Source organism: Panicum hallii, chromosome 9 (assembly GCF_002211085.1).
Source record: "Panicum hallii strain FIL2 chromosome 9, PHallii_v3.1, whole genome shotgun sequence".
NCBI lineage: Eukaryota > Viridiplantae > Streptophyta > Magnoliopsida > Poales > Poaceae > Panicum > Panicum hallii.
The window spans coordinates 4,571,076-4,590,703 of NC_038050.1; the positions used below are offsets into that span (position 1 = coordinate 4,571,076).

At 47.2% G+C, this 19,628-nt stretch overlaps 3 protein-coding genes and 2 pseudogenes across 3 annotated transcripts; 2 read left to right on the forward strand and 3 right to left on the reverse strand.

Annotated features, from left to right (window-relative positions):
• The first annotated feature begins 1,115 nt into the window (after window positions 1–1,115).
• LOC112877806 (zinc finger protein zpr1-like) lies at window positions 1,116–5,957 on the forward strand. The gene is made up of 16 exons (XM_025942175.1): window positions 1,116–1,437; window positions 1,547–1,591; window positions 1,680–1,720; window positions 1,835–1,916; window positions 2,186–2,230; window positions 2,318–2,374; window positions 2,477–2,536; window positions 2,622–2,749; window positions 3,045–3,306; window positions 3,384–3,450; window positions 4,223–4,293; window positions 4,413–4,502; window positions 4,949–5,057; window positions 5,193–5,284; window positions 5,363–5,468; window positions 5,692–5,957. Exons 1-16 carry the CDS (start codon window positions 1,297–1,299, stop codon window positions 5,790–5,792), a joined length of 1,497 nt encoding a protein of 498 aa, XP_025797960.1. The 5' UTR covers window positions 1,116–1,296; the 3' UTR covers window positions 5,793–5,957.
• Window positions 5,958–6,446: 489 nt separating this feature from the next.
• Window positions 6,447–9,409, forward strand: LOC112873334 (TIP41-like protein). The gene is made up of 8 exons (XM_025936314.1): window positions 6,447–6,709; window positions 7,356–7,541; window positions 7,867–7,957; window positions 8,072–8,179; window positions 8,249–8,308; window positions 8,425–8,466; window positions 8,904–9,038; window positions 9,125–9,409. Exons 1-8 carry the CDS (start codon window positions 6,564–6,566, stop codon window positions 9,227–9,229), a joined length of 873 nt encoding a protein of 290 aa, XP_025792099.1. The 5' UTR covers window positions 6,447–6,563; the 3' UTR covers window positions 9,230–9,409.
• Window positions 9,410–9,449: 40 nt separating this feature from the next.
• Window positions 9,450–11,808, reverse strand: LOC112873333 (annotated as a pseudogene).
• A 189-nt stretch (window positions 11,809–11,997) lies between these two features.
• On the reverse strand, window positions 11,998–13,869 carry LOC112876556 (annotated as a pseudogene).
• A 1,584-nt stretch (window positions 13,870–15,453) lies between these two features.
• Window positions 15,454–18,513, reverse strand: LOC112873700 (isoflavone 3'-hydroxylase-like). Its single transcript, XM_025936723.1, has 2 exons — window positions 17,512–18,513; window positions 15,454–16,381 (listed from the first exon to the last, which is right to left on the reverse strand). The coding sequence occupies exons 1-2, from the start codon at window positions 18,442–18,444 to the stop codon at window positions 15,767–15,769; spliced, it is 1,548 nt and encodes a 515-aa protein (XP_025792508.1). The 5' UTR covers window positions 18,445–18,513; the 3' UTR covers window positions 15,454–15,766.
• Window positions 18,514–19,628: the final 1,115 nt, after the last annotated feature.

The window sequence follows — 19,628 nt, forward strand, 5'->3', positions numbered from 1 at the left end:
ATCTGCACAGTGAACATATAGTATGGTATTCTTTAGTACAAAAATTTTGTTGTAGCTTTAGATCTATACTTTTCTGTAATTAATTGGAATAATTTATAGCTGCAGCTTCTATGGTACAATTGTGGTGAAACTTTTATGGTGGAAAAATTATTGTATGCTTGGACTGTAGTAAAATTTTATACTCATTGGATCATGTATAGCTTAGTTATAGATTTATTTAGTTTTATGCTTGTTAAATCTATGCTCCGAATCTATGATTTATTTAGGTTTATGCTTGTTAAATCTATGATTTATCTATAACTAAGTTATACATGATCCAATGAGTATGAAATTTTTACTACGGTTCAAGCATAGATAGTTTTTCCACCATAAAAATTTCAACACAATTGAACCATAGAAGCTGCAGCTATGAATTATTTTAATTAATTATAAGAAAATATAGATCTAAAGCTACAACAAAAAATTTATACTAAAGAATACCATATTATATCTTTACTATTTCGATCTACTCATGTGGAGTCCAACAAAATTAGCTTTTCCATTTTGTTATTTTTCTATGATTTACTTTGATTTTTCAAAGATTCAGCGGAAGTAAATGAAAAAGAAAAAGATAAAACCGTACCACTGTAGTAAAATCACCGTCTAAAACCATTTGGAGGGTTAGTTGACCGGTTTTGGAAAATTAAGGGGTAGAATATCTGATTTTATAGTTTGAGAGGTGAAATAGTTCACCATAAATAGCTAGAAAGTGGGGTTATATAGATTTTTTCCGAAAAGGATAGGCCGTACGCCGGTCGTACGTTAGCTGGGTCCATTTTATTTAGTCTAGCGTTTGGTTGAGTGTCGTGACTATCGCAAGATTCACTTTGTTGACATCCTCCTGGTCCACGTTTACGACTAACTTAAACCACACTTCATGGCTCAAGGGGAAGTAAAGTGTTCCTTCTAAAGGAAAAAGAAAACAGAATGGGTAGGCCATTCGATTCCATTGAGCCGACATTAACGCCATTGATTAATTGGGCTTCCGGCCTTCCGGATTTCCGCGCATCCCCCTTTTCAGTATCGCAGCCCAGCCCATCTCCGCGCAGCCGTTTCTAGAGGGTCCTAGGTCAGTCGCCCCATTTCTCGGTTCTCCCCTCCGCTTCGCTTCCATCCCCTTCCTCCCGCCGCGATAGGACGAACTCGCAGTTTCCCACGAGCACCGCAGCCAAATCAACGCACAGCGATCGCGAGAAAGCTTCCGCATAGCTTGTCTCCTCCACGACTGCTCCAGCCGGAAACTGTTTCCCGGCGTCAATGGCGAGCTCCGGCGATGAAGGCCGCGTTGTGGTGGACCTCCGTTCTGCGGCGGAGTCGGCGGCTCGGGCTGGCGACGACGCGGCGCACGCCACGCCGATCCACGAGATCGAGTCCCTATGCATGCGCTGCGGCAAGAACGTGAGTGCCCCCGTAGCCTACCTCTCGTTGCCTGTCGTTCCGTTCAGTTCGATTCAGTGTGTCTGTAGCGGGTTCTGAGGCCTGTTCCTTTGCTTTTCTCTGTGGTCAGGGCACAACGAGGGTGCTTCTTACGCTGATCCCGAACTTCCGGGAGGTACGTGGTGTGCCTTCTCATGGCCTGAGCTTCTTACTCTGATTAGTACTGATTAGGAGCCGTGAAATTTGCTTTTGTGAATCTGCAGGTGGTTCTGATGTCCTTCGAGTGCCGGCATTGTGGTGAGAGGTAATGATATGTTCAATTTTTTATTTACTGAAGATTTGTGCCAACTGTAGGAGTGGTAGGGCTATTATGAGCATTTGGTGGATAATAATTTCAGTTTGCGCACAACTGCACCAGGAACAATGAGATTCAGTTTGCTGGACAGCTTCAGCCGAAGGGATGCTGCTATCGCTTGAAGGTTCCTTCTGGGCAGAGCGAGGTAAGTCTTATGCATAGCAGTTATCTCTTTCAGCCTGCTCGGCTGCGCTGCCGCTGCCGCTGCAGCAGCCGGCTGCAGACAGCACACTGGTGTGCTTGGGGCTGCCTGCAGCCGAGCTGTTGTGCTGCGGTGAGCACCCCCTTTATTTGTTCATTGTTAGAAAATTTAGCCCTCTGTAATGTTGTTACAATTACACTAGTTTAAAGTTTGGTAATATATCACTACAGTTATTCTAATATCTATGACTAACTAGTTTGGTACTGGTGCAGATACTGAACCGCCAGGTTGTCAAGTCTGATTCAGCGACTATCAAGGTATGCTGATATTTGATTTGCTGATAATCTACAATAAATACATACACTGCATTGCTTTTTGTAACTTCTCACTTTACTCATCTACAGATCCCAGAACTGGACTTTGAGATTCCTCCAGAAGCTCAACGTGGGACGTGTTCTACTGTATGTTTCACTGCTTGCTGCATTTGATTTGTTGTGAGCAGGTTCCTTCGAAAATATTTTCGTCCACTTCTAGCTTGCTTATTCTTTTACTTCGTAATTCAGGTGGAAGGGATTATTATGCGAGCTGTGGATGAACTGCAGGCTCTTCAAGATGAAAGAAAGGTGAATCTTGGCACTTTGTATGCTTGGCTTTTGGAATTTGAAGTAAGCCATGTTGATGTACTGACGTGTTAATTATCTCCTGCAGAAAGTAGATCCTCAAACAGCTGAAGGCATTGATCAATTTTGCCTGAAGTTGAGATCTCTTGGGTCTGGAGAAGCTGCATTTACCTTTATTCTTGATGATCCTGCAGGAAACAGCTACATTGAGAACCCGTAAGTTTGTTTTGTATACCTCAGAATTCATATTCTTTGAGATCTAGAATTGATATAACTTTGGAAAACATTGTTGAAAGCATCATAGTACTAATGTTGAAGCTGTTTGGGATTCTCTTTCTTTATGATAATATTGTTTACATTTTCTTCGCATAACCTGTAGTGATTTGAATTGCCTAGATTGTGCTATTGAGAGACTGTAGGTAGGAAGGATAGCAATAGTAGGTACGTTTTCGTTAGTGCCCCCTGGCGTGCATTTTTCTTTGAGCATTGATTAATCCTTACAAACCCACAGGAATGCTCCATCATCAGATCCTTTGCTATCTGTGAGATTCTATGAGAGGACACGAGAACAGCAAGCAGCACTCGGTTTCCTTGCTGAACCAGAACAACCTGGAGAGGGTGTTCTGCCTGCTTCAGCAGTGGGATCCAATTCTGGTGGGTTGCAAAGCGAGCCCCATGGCTCAGTTGGAGCTGCTGCAGGTCGTCGTGCTATAGCTCAGGGCAACCCTGATGAAATCGCTGCAGCACTATGTAGATACTCAGCACCAGAAGAGGTACATCTACTTAGTTGCTGCCAATAATCTCACTAAGAACTATATCTATTTGCATCTTACACATTTCATTTGGACAGGTTGACGTGTTGCCATCAACATGTGGGGCCTGTGGAAAAGAATGTGACACACGTTTCTTTGCTACAAGTATCCTTTTCCGCCGCTTCACATTCATCATTGTGCTGCCTTCATATTATTTGCATGATCAAGCTTTGGACAGAGCACACATGCATACGTATCTTTTTTTTTTGTTAATTTTGTGATGAAGTTTGTTCTCTCAGCAAAAAGGAAAGACTAAGATCAATGTCTTACCTGAGTGAGAGGACCTGTGTTTGCGTGCAATAGTTCATAGTTGAAACCGTCTATTGGATTTTTTTTTCTTCGGTCTTAGGGTAATAGCTGTGAATAGCCATTGACTAGGCTGAAAGGGTGCGATGATTGGCCAATTGTTGGAGATACTGGTGGCATGCAAGAATTATTTAAGAAACAGTTTGTTGAAAATGCAGGTCTCTCAATTACTTGATTTTGAATCCTACATGTATATCAGAGTAACTGATATTCCTGATAGCCTACTAAAGCTTTTCAATTAATTTTGACCATTGTTGGTTGATCCATATATGATATTTGTCATCTGAACTGGTGAATACTATTGTTTTGGGATGAGGCTATACTGGGTAATGAACAGGGCATGCATGTCTTTTTTCTAGATGTTTTTAGCTTTACACCACTTGAATGTGCATAGTTTGGTTGGGTTTACAGTGCATGCTTACAGGGAGATATCACATGGCCAGGAGCCTGCAGCATAGCTGCACTGCGACCCTTTGATTAGTTCCTAAATATAGGCACAAAACATTTTAGTGGTTCCTTTCGGCTGTTTAATGCTGCAAGTAAAACGTATTTGATCCTTAACCTTTCCTAGAAATCCCATATTTCCGGGAGGTGATTGTTATGGCGACAACATGTGACTTGTGTGGTTACCGCAATTCAGAGGTGAGTTTCAGTTTTGGTGTCTTACCTGGATTGTTTTGTAAATAATATTCGAAATTACCTGATCGGTACCTTTTGACAATTTTGTGAACTCAAAACTTTCTTCTCTTTGTTTTGATCAGCTGAAGGCTGGGGGTGAAATTCCAGCTAAAGGAAAGAAAATTACGCTACGTGTTCAAAATGCAAAAGACCTGACTCGTGATGTCATAAAGGTTAGGATGCTTCCTGTTTACAGCAAATCGCATGCTTATACGCAAGATTTATGACCATATGCCTAGCATAGGTATATTAATGTTGCTTTACTACTATAAATCAAAATTATTTGGCATTAACAACCTGTTATCCCGTCAGCTAAATTGACTGCAACATGCAAATCCTTCAGAATCTTACTGTATGATGGACATAACAAGTAGCTGTTCTTTCTTTATGTTTTGGCTTCTTCTGGGTCTTTGATATGCGATTTTTACCCCCTCCCCTCCGAATCTCTATGTTGGTATCTCTTTACATTTTTTTTCCCTTAAACAGATCTCATGATTTGTAATTTTGTTGGAGCTGCGTACTTGAATAATTAATTGTACAACTAAAGAAAATTTTAACCTGTATTGGATCCATCTTGCAATATACGACCATTTTCATTTGGAGCGGTTTTTTTTTTCAGTCGGATTCAGCTGCTGTGAAAGTACCTGAACTTGAGTTGGAGCTCGCAAGTGGAACGTTAGGTGGTATTGTCACAACAGTTGAAGGTTTAATTGTGAAAATGTGCGAGGGTAGGTTTGCTTCATTTTATTCACCCATTCACCCTCTGTTTATGACACCAAAATGCTATGCACATGCTTATTGAAGCTGACCAGAGGATCTGAATGGAACGTGTTTTTGTTTTCTTCCTTTTGTGGGGTTTACAGCTCTGGAGAGAATACATGGATTCCAATTTGGTGATAGCACCCTTGAATGGGAAAAGAAGAAATGGGATGATTTCAAGGATCGACTATCCAAGGTAATTCTTTGTTTTCTAGATAGCTTTGTGAAGAAGGTTTTATCATAATTGACTCTATTTGTCTATGTGTTCTACCAGCTTCTGAGTTTACAAGAGCCCTGGACTTTGATTCTTGATGATGGATTGGCTGCTTCATTTGTAGCTCCAGCTACAGACTCGTTAGAAGACGACGACCAGCTAACTAGTAAGTTAACCTTATCATTGACAATGAGGCAGATACAATACATGATAGTACATCCCTTGATACCTAGAATGGTTATGACTTCATAAACAAATTGATCGATTTCTGTTACTTTTTAGGGAATATTTTCATTGCACAGCACGCGTACTGATAGTTAAGAGGATGGACGTGCGGAAATGTATTATTACTTGTTCGTATGCTGAATGTTGTTCTTTGTGGATTGCAGTTGAGGAGTATCAGAGGAGTTGGGAGCAGAATGAGGAACTTGGCTTGAATGACATGGATACTTCCTCAGCAGACGCCGCTTACAACACAAGCAGCACATGATTTTTGTTCTAGTAGTGTGCTAAATGTATTGCAGTAGCTTGTAACATTTTCTGTTAACTTTGAAAAAAAAACTTCCGTATCTGACAGTAAACATCGAGCGCAATGTTTGTCCAACCGTGTTTTGAACACTTAAAGTTTGGCTCGTATCAACTGTATCCTGTAACAGCAATTTTTTTAAGGGTCCTGTAACAAATTTTTTTTTAAATCAAAGGACAGAAGAAGAAAAGGGAGTATAGAAGACTCGTACATCCCCCTCGCCCATTCGGATGATGCTAATTACATGATTCCACATGCATCGGCTAGACCACGACTATGGATATCCCATAACAGTTACTTTACACGCTGCTACTTTGATTATTGATTTTGCATGACCATGAGATTTAAAAAGGTGGATATGGCTCTCTCTTCCCGTTGGCCGTTTGATAAACCTTCAGCTGTTGTAGTTTTAATTTCATAGATGTCGAAAAAAATACGAATATTTTTGGATAATTTCTTACGCGAATGCAACTTCAGCGTCGTAAATTTTTAGCAGGGACTGGCTATCGTAAAAAATTCTAACAACAGTTTTTTGTCGTGCCTGCTGAAATCATGTTCCGGGCTTCGAGCAGCAGCAGCGAATCATAACCATCGAAATCCTATCAAACGGTCAGCAAACAACTGCCAAGTGCTGCGGTACAAAGTGGCAGCATTGCGAGTTCCCCCAGCTTGGAGCAAGTCGAACATCTGAAGAAGCATCACGCACGCAGCCTTGCGAAGCAAAACGACGGGGAGATGGCTTCGGCGGCGGCGTGGGAGGGCCCGACGGCCGCGGAGCTGAAGGCGGCGGGGGCGGAGGCGATCCCCGGCGGCGTGAGGGTGAAGGGGTGGGTCATCCAGTCCCACAAGGGCCCCATCCTCAACGCCGCCTCTCTACAACGGTACGAGCCGCCCCACCTTAAACCCTAGGCCTTCCGCTCTCAGTTCTTCCGTTCGTCCATGTACAGAACTGGAAACTTAGACTGGAACTCTCGATAGGTAGAACCACGATTTTAGTTGCAACGCTGCCCCCAATCTGATCAATTTGTGTGCATTTTTACTGCCTGCCCCTCCCTATGATTTGATTTTTTTTGTCTATATAATTCATTTGTCATTATGTTTTTTCTGTTCACCATTCATGGAAGTCTCCCTATTTATATTAGTTGTACCATGCTTATCCCGGCATTCAACTTCCTCATGGTGCAAACTGAAAGTAATATTTGAACCGTGAATCCTCTCCACAGTCTCATTAGTGATAATTGATCATCAATCAATGGGGGTAAACATACCAACTTCTCTTTTGTTACACTTAGTCAGAAATATTCACAGAGTAATGATGGAGTTTATCTTTTAAATCTGTGCCACTTTAAAAGTCACCAACGAACAAGTACATCATGATTACTAGTTAATATTGGATCTGTCCAGTGTGTACTGGTACTACATCTGTACAGCCTTCAGCGTTCTGAAGGTTTTGCTATCAATAGATGAGTATCGCTGTCTGAGAAAGCTAATGTTAATTTCTGTAATGCCTACTCTGTTCTTCTTCAGCTTTGAAGACGGACTTCAAACAACACATTTACCTGAGATGGTTTTTGGAGAGAGTTTCTTGTCCCTTGAACATACTCAAACTGGCATCAAATTGCATTTCAACGCACTTGATGCACTCAAGGCATGGAAGGAAGAGGCATTGCCACCTGTTGAGGTCCCTGCTGCAGCAAAATGGAAGTTCAGAAGGTTGTCTATAACTGTACTTCCTTTGTTTACTCAATTCATATTGCTGAGCATTTGTAGTGAAAGATGTTGGGTTAGCTTGGCATCACCCTGTTTCAAAGCAGTATATTTGGTCTTACAGTTTGAACTTTGAAGCTTTGGTCAGAAGTACAGATTTGAACAAATATAATTAAATTGATATCATTTAATTTTTGTTATGCATAGTAGTACAAACTATCAGGTGTTTATTTTGGTCTTAGCTGAAAAGATTTCACTATTTCAGATATGAAAATATCATGTGTTAACTTGCGAGTTTACTAAAGGCCTCTTGTAACCTCATTTCTTGCAGTAAGCCTTCTGATCAAGTGATACTTGACTATGACTACACATTTACGACGCCATACTGTGGGAGTGATGCTGTGGTTCTGAACTCAGGCACTGTATGGACATTTAATCTGATTTTAAAATTTTATATTTGTTCCTTTTCCTTTCACTGTTTTACTGGTGTGGTCCGTTGACAAATATCTCTTGTTTTATACAAATTTCTTTTCCAGACACAAACAAGTTTAGATGGATGCGGCACTTTGTGCTGGGAGGATACTAATGATCGGATTGACCTTGTTGCCCTTTCAGCAAAAGAGCCAATTCTTTTCTACGATGAGGTATGGAAATGGAACAGATAATTCATGATTTATCTATATACAGGCTTGCACCTGATACGATGTATGTAGGTTATCTTGTATGAAGATGAGTTAGCTGACAATGGAATTTCATTTCTTACAGTGCGAGTGGTAAGTGAATCCTAGTTATGCTTATTTGTGTTTTTTTCCTTATTTATAATGTTTGTATGAGAACATTGTCTTTCAGTTCAACTAATTTAATATGATTCTTGGTTGTGTATGTGTAGAGGGTAATGCCGACCGGTTGGTTTCTGCTTTTGCGTTTTTGGGTATGTTCTACTGCCTTGTATTTTAAATTCGATGCTTCATTACTATGAAGATAATTTCCGAGGGTGATGTATTATCGTATATAAGATGGAACCTCTTGCAATTACCAACTGTTAGTGATTATATAACTGGTTGACCCTAGTGTTCACCTTAAGCCAAGATTTTTCAGGAAGCCTGCAAATACATGGCTTACTTTACTTCTTATAACTAAACAAGAAAAGATAATACTTCTGAAGAGGCATATAATATTATCAAGGCCTAAGTTTGAACTTTGAACTAAAGATCCACAAAACAGACATATGTTTGTGTAATACGCCTGTAGCAACAGCATTCGCCCACATTTCGGATACAAGTCTTTAGCATCTGCAAAATTTTCAAGATTCTTTTCTACATACATGACCAGCTTGTCCTTACTGATAATTGCCTGTCGACGTAACAGCTTAGGGTTGATGGTGTACTGATGAGATTGAGGGACACTCGATTACATTGTTCTTTTGGAAATGGTGACGGAACCAAACCAGTGGTACTCCGCGAATGCTGCTGGAGGGAAGCAACATTTGCTAGTCTGTCTGCGGTATGCCATCACTCAACCAAGCACCTTCTTTGAATAAGGTCATGTCGACTTTGTGGTAATATGTTTATCTTTTATCCCTAATGCAGAAAGGATATCCTTCCGACTCCGCAGCATATGCAGACCCGAATCTTATTGCCCAGAAACTTCCAATTGTGATGCAGAAGACCCAGAAGCTGAAAATACCCAACTGACCCAAAGGCTCCTTAACTTGTGTACATCATGACACTTGTATTGTGGCCTCTCTTGCTTGCCACATGTTGTAGGTGCACGCTTCTGTTGCATTAACATGATGGAACATTTGAACTTCTTGTTATAACCCATCATAGCCCATGTCACCTGGGCCAATAAACAGAGAGATTTCGCTTGTTGACTGCTCGTCTCGTCATGCTTGAATTAGTCCCTAAACCCTTTGCCCTCCATTAAAGTTTTCTCTGTTTGCCAGTGTAAAACATGCTTACATTTTATGAAATCAACATGCTTACGAAAAGTTCAGTCAGTGCAGTGCCGCACCGTGAATCGAGATGCTCTATCAGACTTTCAGAGCTTCTGAAGAACGCCACACATAGCCTCACGAGTCCTACACATGGCCTCCAGCGGAACAGCCTTGGGCATCATCAGCCCGCTGCCCTCGCTCATGTCGACCTCCATGCCATCAACCCTGCCCCAGTGGAAGCACCGGATCAGCGACCCCAGCGGCAAGAAAGGCCCGACCTCCGAGTAGGGAGCAAGAGAATTGATACGGATTATTCCAGGATGAACGCGCCGCTGCCGCTCACACACACTCTCCGTTCGCTGGCGTCGTCTCCTGGCATCGGCCGGCGCCGTCACCCGCCATCTCGCGCCGCTCTCGCACCGGCACGGCGACACCGCTTCGACGACGACGTCACCCAGCGGCGGCCACGGGCAAGGCGCTCCTCCTCCGGAGCGGGCTACGGGCGGAGTCGAGACGAGAAAGAGAGGCTGGGTGGAAGGAGGTGCACGGCGGTGTTGGGAGGCGCAGCAGAACGGAGGGGGCGGCGGCTGTGGAGATCCGAAGACGAATGGAGGAGCCGAGGATTGGAGGGGGGAGTAGCAGTAATCCATTCTCCGCGGCATGGCCGCCGCCGCTGCCGCCGGCGCCGGCGCCGACGGGAAGGGTAGAGTGCCCGGAGGATTCGAGGGGTGTTTTCGCATAAAGTTGGATCGCGATTACGTTTTACGTAAAATATAGGGTCCTTTATGAAAATAATCGGATCGCGATTCAAAGTCGCCATCCGATTTAGGAGTTTTTTAGTAAATATTTAGATCACAAGCCAAATGAGAAGGTATTTTGTAAAGTGTGCTAACCTTCTCGTCGGCCATGGCGGCTCCGCCCGTGAGCGCCGATTCCGGTCGCGTGCTCGGAGGCGGGCAGGCCCAGGAAGATCTGCCCCTCTGGCGCAGGCACCAACTCCCACGACCACTTCCTCGCGTCCTGGTTCTTGCCCATGCTCTTGAGGTCCCTGCACTGCACGCACGGCGCCGCCAGAAAGCTGGGCGCCAGCGTCGCGGGCGACGACCTCTCCTCTCCTGGCCTGGCATCATCGTCAGGAGCAGCGGCGAGTTGAGGCTGAGCAATTCCCTGCATTGGCAATAGGCGAGTCCAAGGACTCTCCTGCCCAGGCATCTACGAGATTAGCGGTTCAACTTCTTTGCACACAGTACGCGAGTCTCATTTTGCGTGGGCATGGTGTTCGATGAAATTACTGGGAGACCCTTTTAGTACATATTCATTCATCTTTGACTATTTGCTCAAAAAAAACATCTATGACTCCATGGACTTTGCACACTATATTCTCGACCATGTTTGATGCAGCATAGTTTCAACTTTCAGTGACCTTTTCAGAGAGTAAGAAGCATTAGGATGGACAGTAGTGCATCAAATTTGTCCCCAGCCTTAGATTGTCACTGGACTTCAATTACAATCTTCGAATGTCTGCTGAATAAAATTAATCGAACAAACGAATCGCTCACCGAACATAAAGCCGCGATCATGGTGTCAGTGACTCGTGTAAACCGGCGGCTCTATCTTCTGCAGGGTGAGTAGCACGGCGATCATGCTGCTCTTCTCGCTGCAGTTGCCGTCGACCAGCCTCTGCCGCTCTGCATCGATCAGCCGCCGCAGGAACGCGTCCCTCCTGCTCACGGCGGCCAGGATCTTGTTCCTCACGCCGAACACGTCGAACCACCGCAGCAGCGGCCAGCGGCAGGTAGTCCCACAGGACCGAGCTGACGTACGGGAAGACCTCGTCGATCACCTGCTTCAACTCCTGGGCTTCCGCCGACATGTCGGTGTCCGCGTCCGACTCCGGGCGTGCCGCCTTGGTCTGCGCGACGGCCTCCATGAGGACGCTGAGCGAGAGCTCGAACAGCCTCCGCTTCAGCTCGACCCGCGCGGTACAGCCGCCGCATCATGGCGCGCACCTCGCCGCAGATGGCGCCTGACGCGGCGCGCGGAGAGGAGCTGCACCGCGGCGAAGGTCGCGCCAGCGAGGGCATAGCTCGCCGTCCCCAGCGCGGCGCCGTCGAAGGTCACGAGCCTCCGCGAGGGGAGCAGCGCGCGGTTCGCGAAGGACGCCCTGGCGAGCGCCAGGGACCTCACGACCACGGCGTCGCGGGAGCCGAGGCGCAGGGAGAAGACCGGGCCGTGGCGCTAGGCGACGCGGGACAGCGTGGCGTGGAACGGCTTGTTGATGAGATGAAGATGGCCGAGGAAGGGGATGGCGCCCGGAGGACTCGGCGGCAACCGCATGTTGCTGTGCTTGCCATTGCGTCTGGCGACATATGCGTAGGGTGGTAACAATCATGTTTCTAGTATCTCCACTGTCCAATTTAATCTTTATATATTTTTAGCTTAAAATTATATAATATTAAAGTCCGGCTTTTAGATTATCTAGGTTTAAAATCCTTTACATCACAAGGTAATCAGCAGAGGATCACATGAGACAAGAGCTAATTATTCATATTACAAACCCCTCTAGTACGCATAATTTACAGATCGAGGATCCCTTCGAGGTTACTTTATTCAATAAACCTCACACTATCAACCATACGTACTACTTCCAGCAAGAACCGATGATCCCCACGAAGAACTAAACCATATACCAGAGCTCCTGAAGAACATCGTGCATAGCTGCCCGAGGCCTGCACATGGCCTCCAACGGAACGGCCATGGGGATAGTCAGCCCGCCGCTCTCCGTCATGTCAACCATGGCGCCGTCGACTCTGTCCCAGTCGAAGCACTGGAGCAGCGAGCCGAGCACGAGGCCGACCGTCCGCAGCGCGAACGTCTCCCCGGGGCACTTGAGCCGCCCCATCCCGAACGGCATCAGCAGCCGGCCCTCGGCCTTGCCATCCTCGAACCGCTCCGGCCAGAACACGGCGTAGACGTTCACGAGCAGCATGGTGCCGCGGGGCACGTCGTAGCCGCCCACCGTGCAGTCGGCGGAGGACTCGTGCGGCAGAAGCAGCGGCGCCGCCGGGTACAGGCGCAGCGTCTCGGTGATGATGCTCTGGAGGTAGTTGAGCCGCGGCACGTCGTCCGGGGTGATCAGGCTCGAGGTGCCCACGGCCGCGTAGATCTCGGCCTGCGCCTTCTGAAGCTTCTCTGGGTGGTTCAGCAGGAGCGCCATAGCCCATTCTGTCGTGGTCGACGTTGTCTCCGTCCCGGCGCCAAACATGCTCTTCACGAAAAAAAAAAGTTGAAAACGACAATAAGTGTCTCAGTAAGATGGAATTGCTGACGATTTACGTCACTAGGGAGTATGAGACGACGGAGATCGCACTGATTAGCAACAAAAAAAAAAGAGCGATCACATTGATTTTGGATAACTTTGCTCAAAATAAAATTAAAGAAGGTTAAATATTAAGAAACACTCACCGCGCACAGCGACTTGATCATGGTATCTGTGTAGACCTCCGGCTCTGACTTCTGCAAAGAGAGCAGCACGGCAATCATGCTCTTCTTCTCACTGTCGCCGCCGCCGCCGCCTCTCTCCGGCGTTCTGCGTCGATGAGTCGCCGCAGGAACACATCCCTTCGGCTCACCGCGGCCACGAGCTTGTTAATCACGCCGAACACGTCGAACCACCGCAACACCGGCAGGTAGTCCCACAGGTTGGCCGTGCCAAGGTGCGGCACGATGTCGTTAACGATCTGCTTGAAAACTTGTGCCTCGGGCGACATGTCCGTGTCGGCGTCCGCCTCGGTGCGGGACGTCTTGGTCCGCGCGATGGTCTCCATGAGGACGCTGAGGGAGACCTCGAACAGCCTCCGCTTCATCTGGACGCGCGTGGCGCCCCCGGGCGGGCTGCGGCGGCGCGGTCCATGCGGCGCACCATGGCGCGCACCTCGGCGGAGATGACGGGGGACATGCAGGCGACGCGGTGCGCGGAGAGGAGCTGCACGGCGGCGACGCGGCGGAGGTTGCGCCAGTAGGGCCCGTAGCTGGCCATGGAGAGCGAGTTGCCACCGAAGGACACGAGCTTCTGCGAGGGGAACAGCGGGCGGTTGGCGAAGGCGACGTCGTGCTCCGTGAAGCACTCCTTGGCGGCGTCCGGCGAGGACACCACCACGGCACGGCGGGAGCCCATGCGCATGGAGAACACCTGGCCGTGGCGCGCGGCGAGCGCGCCAGCGCCGCGTGGAATGGCGTCTTGACGAGGTGGAGGTGGCCGAGGAACGGGATGGCCGGAGGGCTCGGCGGCAGCCCCATACTCTTGTTCTTGCCATTGCGGCTGGCGAGACCTAGGAGACGATGCAGGAGGAAGAGTAAGACTAGGGAGAGAATGGCAATGTAGGCCACCGGATCCATGGAGCCTAAGCGTGTTGCATTTTCATAGCAGCTTATTTTAGCCATATGCCCAATGGCCATATATATATAGAGGAAGAAATGACGAAGCCTACACGTATATGTTCTTGGCCCGCATGAGAAAAAAAAAATCTCCACCGTCAGTAGTTACCTCTAACCTGGAAATCCTAGCCTCTTGGTTGTGAATCTCCACCGTCTAGTCCATGCAGCACCGTTAAATGATACGCTACTCCTCCGTTCCAAAATGTAGATCGTTTTAATTTTTTAAATTTATAGTATTTGTTATACATCTAGATATAATATATGAACTAGAAAAAGTAGTGAGTTTTTAATTGCACGACGTACACATGAAACGCATAGTATTTTGCGAGGAACATCATTACTATCTGATATTCTAAGAGGTGCAGATTCTCTCTTCAACCTAGCAACAAAATCACATGCAATCCCTCTTCTATTTGATCGATCCTAATCGTGTAAACAGTGCCAAAAATGCTGAAGAACAGTAACACGGTAGGAACGGGACGGTGACATGCAACTATGCAAATGGCAGATGTTTTTTCCGTTTGTTTTGGGCTCACTCCTCTTATGGACCCCGAGTTCGGCAAGGTGGCGTCTGCAGCTCTTCGATTTGGTTTCCTCGTTGCTGAAGCAATGCCAGATTCTGCAAGAGTCCTGGCCGTCCATTGATGAGATGGCTAGCTAGGTCCAGATTGCAGGTAGGAGTTTCCTGACCAGCTAGAACACGGTCGCCATCGTTGTTTCTCTACAAATGGCAAAAGCATCCGGCAACTCTGCCCTAATCTCTGGTTTGTTGCGAAAAGAGGCCATGGAATCCATGTCATGAAACGCAACTAAAATACAGGGCACATTATGTTCACTGGGTTGTTGTTGTTGTCAATTGGGATTAACTTAACAGAACAGGAGCCGTCAGATCAATCCCTACCTTTTTAATCTTTTTACTTTGTACAATAAAAAGACCACCGTTCATGTGGGACTTCTGCATCCGCCGCTCCGGATTCGGTAGTGCCCTGCTGCTTGCCTGCTTCCTTCCATACGCACGGCATCCGATTGATGGGCAGACTGACGGGCAGCAGAAGTTGCCAGTCCAGGCGCGCAATGCCTTTGTTTTCGTGGGCTGTGTCTTTGTGGGAGCCCCTGCAATTATACGTGGGCTCAATTTCAATGGAAAAGGTGGCCCAAGTATAATCTTCCACGGTTCCGCTTACTTCTGGGGTGCTTGCTCCGGGCAGTCCTCGTCCCATCGAATTTTTGGATGCCAGCTGGAAGAACTAAACATAAATACAAATATAATATAATTATAAAACTAATTACACAGACGAAGACTAATTTCTGAGATAATTCTATTAAGTATAATTAATCAATTATCAGTATATGTTCACTGTAGCACCACGTTATCAAACCATGGACTAATTAGATTTAATAGATTGATCTCGCAAATTAACCTCCCTCTGCGCAATTAGTTTTATAATTAATATATATTTAATACTCCTAATTAGTAATCAAATATTAGATGTGAACCAAACACTACCTTCCACTTATTTTCTTATCTGCCAATTGATTCACTTCTTTGACTTTCCCGAAGAAGAAGATTTGCTTTCACAAGTCAAGGAAACAAAAAGTAAACTCGTTACATACACTCGGCGAAGATCAGTCCCTTGAACAAGGTAACCAACTGAAGATCACATAAGCATCTACACTCAAGCAACAGCTACTTGTTTATATCTCTACACATAATTTACAGATCCAAGACCCCCACGAGGCTACAGTTTATTCAGTAAAGCACACACTATCAACTATGCGGACTACAACTACCATGTACCAAGTACCGACGATCCCCGCGAAGAACTCGCCCATACTATACCAGACAAGAGACGTTCCATCAGAGCTCCTCAAGAACATGCCGCATGGCCGCACGAGGCCTGCACATGGCCTCCAGCGGGACGGCCCTGGGCATGGTCAGACCTCCACCCTCGGCCATGTCGACCTCGACGCCGCCCGCCCTGTCCCAGTCGAAGCACTGGATCAGCGTGCCGAGCACGAGGCCGACCGTCCGCAGCGCCAGCGCCTCCCCGGGGCACTTGCGCCGCCCCATCCCGAACGGCATCAGCAGCCGGCCCTCGGCCCCGCCGCCCTCGAACCGCTCCGGCCTGAACTCGCCCGGGTCCTCCCACGCCGCGGGGTCCCTGTGGATGGCGTACACGTTCACCAGCAGCATCGTGCCGCGGGGCACGTCGTAGCCGCCCACCGTGCAGTCCGCCGAGGACTCGTGCGGCAGCAGCAGCGGCGCCGCCGGGTACAGCCGGAGCGTCTCGTGGATGATGCACTGGAGGTAGGGGAGTCGGGACAGGTCGTCCGCGGTGACCAGGCGGGAGACGCCCACGGCCGCGTCGATCTCGGCCTGCGCCTTCTTGAGCGTCTCCGGGTGGTTCAGCAGGAGCGACATGGCCCATTCTGTCGTCGACGATGTGGTCTCCGTTCCGGCACCAAATAGGTTCTTCTCATAGGGAAAAAAAAGGGGGAGAAAACGACAGTCAGTACCTAGTACTTTGCTGACATGGAATTGCTGATTATATAATAGAATTTTTCTTTATAATAATGGTCACTTGTTTCAATTGTTAAGGGGAAAATGGGACGGTGACGCTCGTGATAGGCATCACATTTGGGCCAACAGGTTGATGATTACACTCAACTGGAGTAGGTACAAACGCTGAAAAGGGCTGATGATTTAATCTATCTATTATATCATATTAATAAGGGAGTGTTAAAAGAAGACACCACGTTCGTCGAGAGCATCTAGAAATTTCCATATTAATCTAGAAAAGAGAAAGATTTCCAGAGTTGGATTTTATGAAGATCTAATGGTCTAAACTAACCAGAAAAGTCCACGTAGAATTCAATGATGAATATACAATATTCTAAACTACCCAGAGCCCGTATCCAATTATGTAATTAGTTAGATAGGCTAAAAATAAATAAAAAATGTATAGTAACCAAAGTGGGGAAAAATACCGATGGGTTTGGCTGAAATTTTTTTAAAACATATATATAAATTAATATAGCATATCTATAAACTTTCTATGAACAAATGAAAATAAATAAATATAATATTTTTGACCAAAGTCAGCAAGGAGGCCCCACGTTATCTTTAATTATAACCTTTTACTTAATCCATAATTGTTTTTAATTTGCTCATGAGTCAGATTTAGGTTCGCGGATGCTACTCAGGTATTTCTAATAACTAGACTAGAGACCTTTTCACTAAATAATAATCAAAATATTACAAGGCACAAATCGACGTCCAACATCTATTCAAGGTGACCAAATATTAAGTTCAATCCTCAAATTTATATTTTGCAATTTTAAATATTAAATATGCAAACGTGCTATAGAATAAAGCAACTTAAAAATCTATGACTGATATGAGCTTCTATATACAGAAAACTGCAGGTGGTATTTAACCAGAGCGAACGAGAGGTAAATGAAATAACAAATATATCTCTTATGTTAAGGTAAAAAACCTTAAAAGAATTTAAAAAACTAGTTACTTACGCTATTAGCACGGGCTATCTTGTTAGTTAACAAATGGAGGTTTAATAGGTGAGGTAATATAGAAGAAGCACTCACCGTGCAGAGCGCCATGATGGTGGTATCAGTGTAGACCTCCGGCTCCGACTTCTGCAACGCGAGCAGCACGGCGATCATGCTCTTGTTTTCGGTCTCCCTGCCGTCGTCCAGCCGCTGCCGCACCGCGTCGATGAGCCGCCTCAGGAACGCGTCCCTCCTGCTCACGGCGGCGAGGATCTTGCTCCTCACGCCGAAGACGTCGAACCACCGCAGCACCGGCAGGTAGTCCCACCGGTTGGCCGTGCCGAGGTACGGGATGATCTGGTCGACGATCTGCTTGAACTCGTGCGCCTCCGGCGACATGTCCGTGTCGGCGTTCGCCTCGGTGCGGGACGTCTTGGTCCGCGCGACGGTCTCCATGAGGACGCTGAGGGAGAGCTCGAACAGCCTGCGCTTCAGCTGGACGCGCGCGGCGCCGCCGGGCGCGGCCGCGGCGGCGTGGTCCATCCTCCGCACCATGGCGCGCACCTCGGCGGAGATGGTGGGGGTCATGCAGGCAACGCGGTGCGCGGAGAGGAGCTGCACGGCGGCGACGCGGCGGAGGTTGCGCCAGTACGGCCCGTAGCTGGCCATGGACAGCATGGCGCCGTCGAAGGACACGAGCCGCCCCGACGGGAAGCGCGGGCGGTTGGCGAAGGTCACGTCGTGCTCCGCGAGGCACTCCCTGACGCACTCGGGCGAGGACACCACCACGGCGCGGCGGGAGCCCATGCGCAGGGAGAACACGGGGCCGTGGCGCGCCGCGAGGCGGATCAGCGCCGCGTGGAACGGCGTCTTGACGAGGTGGAGGTGGCCGAGGAACGGGACGGCCGGAGGGCTCGGCGGCAGCTTCTGCGCGCCCTTGCCCTTGCCGCGGCCGCCTCCGCGGCCCAAGAGGTAGTGGAGCAAGAAGGGGAAGGCGATGGAGAGGACGGCGATGTAGGCTTTATCCATGGATGGCCGGGGCTCAGTGGAGTGATCAAGCCCAGGCGATGGCTTAGGGAGGTCTGTGAGCGACGGAGAGTTGTTGTTTGTTGCTATGGCTCCATCCTTCCTAGTGGCTTATATACCCACACTGACACACATCAAGATTAGAGCGTTGACCATGGATCTACGAGTACTTGAAGCCTAAGTTTGTCGCACGATTAAGCATACGCAATTGCTGGCGTATGTCTATGTACGGAGCCATGGTTCCTGTGTAGGAGTAGTAATTAAGCTCAGGATCTGCACGATGTTGTGATGCGTGGATGCGTATTTTAATCACTGTCTGGTGGTGCGCCCCGTTCTGAGCTTCTTCCCGGGCTCGCAAAGGCCAACTAGCACTTTCCTCGAAATAAAAAAATGGCCAACTAGCACTGGCCATATCCGTACCAGTAACACCCAACTTTGTATGTCCTTGGGAAAGAAGAAACTCGATCGGCAGGATTATCATGAGCTGTTGATTCTTTTACAAGTAATTTAGTTTAGATGAATATAAGATTTAAAGCTACAGTAGCTGCAGCATATGGACCGAGGCTGAAAGGGACAATACCAACCTAGTACTTTAAAATTCATGAAAGTCTCGTACATACAGTCCATGTAAGAAATAGGACCGCATGCCTTTAAGAAGAAAATAAATAGGAGACACAACGCCATTACACCATTCAAATCAACTCAAACAAGCAACTCCGGTCCATCATATTGGGACAACGCCGAACTGAGCTGATTTAAACGAACAACTCCGGCAGGTCAGATGCACATCCGCTCAGTGCTGTTGTTCCACTCATCTCAAACCCCATTTGCACAAAACCAAATAGCCTCAAGCACCACAACCTCGTTGCATCTCAACACCACCCACCCTTAGGAACCGCCACCACGAACATGCCGACCCTAAATTAAGAACCTAAACACCAAAACGGACGCCGCCATGCGGCCCCGCCGGCGGACCTAACCTGAATCACCAACAATTGATATTTTTTTTCCTTTATTTTCCAAATTTCTAGCTGATTCTTCCATAGGCAATAGTCGAGGAGAGGCAAGAACTTCCGGTATGATGTCTCCAAAGAGGAGCACGACACTAGCGGTAGTAGCTTCGTCTAAACACACTGATCAGAGTTTTCACCTGCGGAGAACTCCTGACATCAGAAGACTGAGTCTGA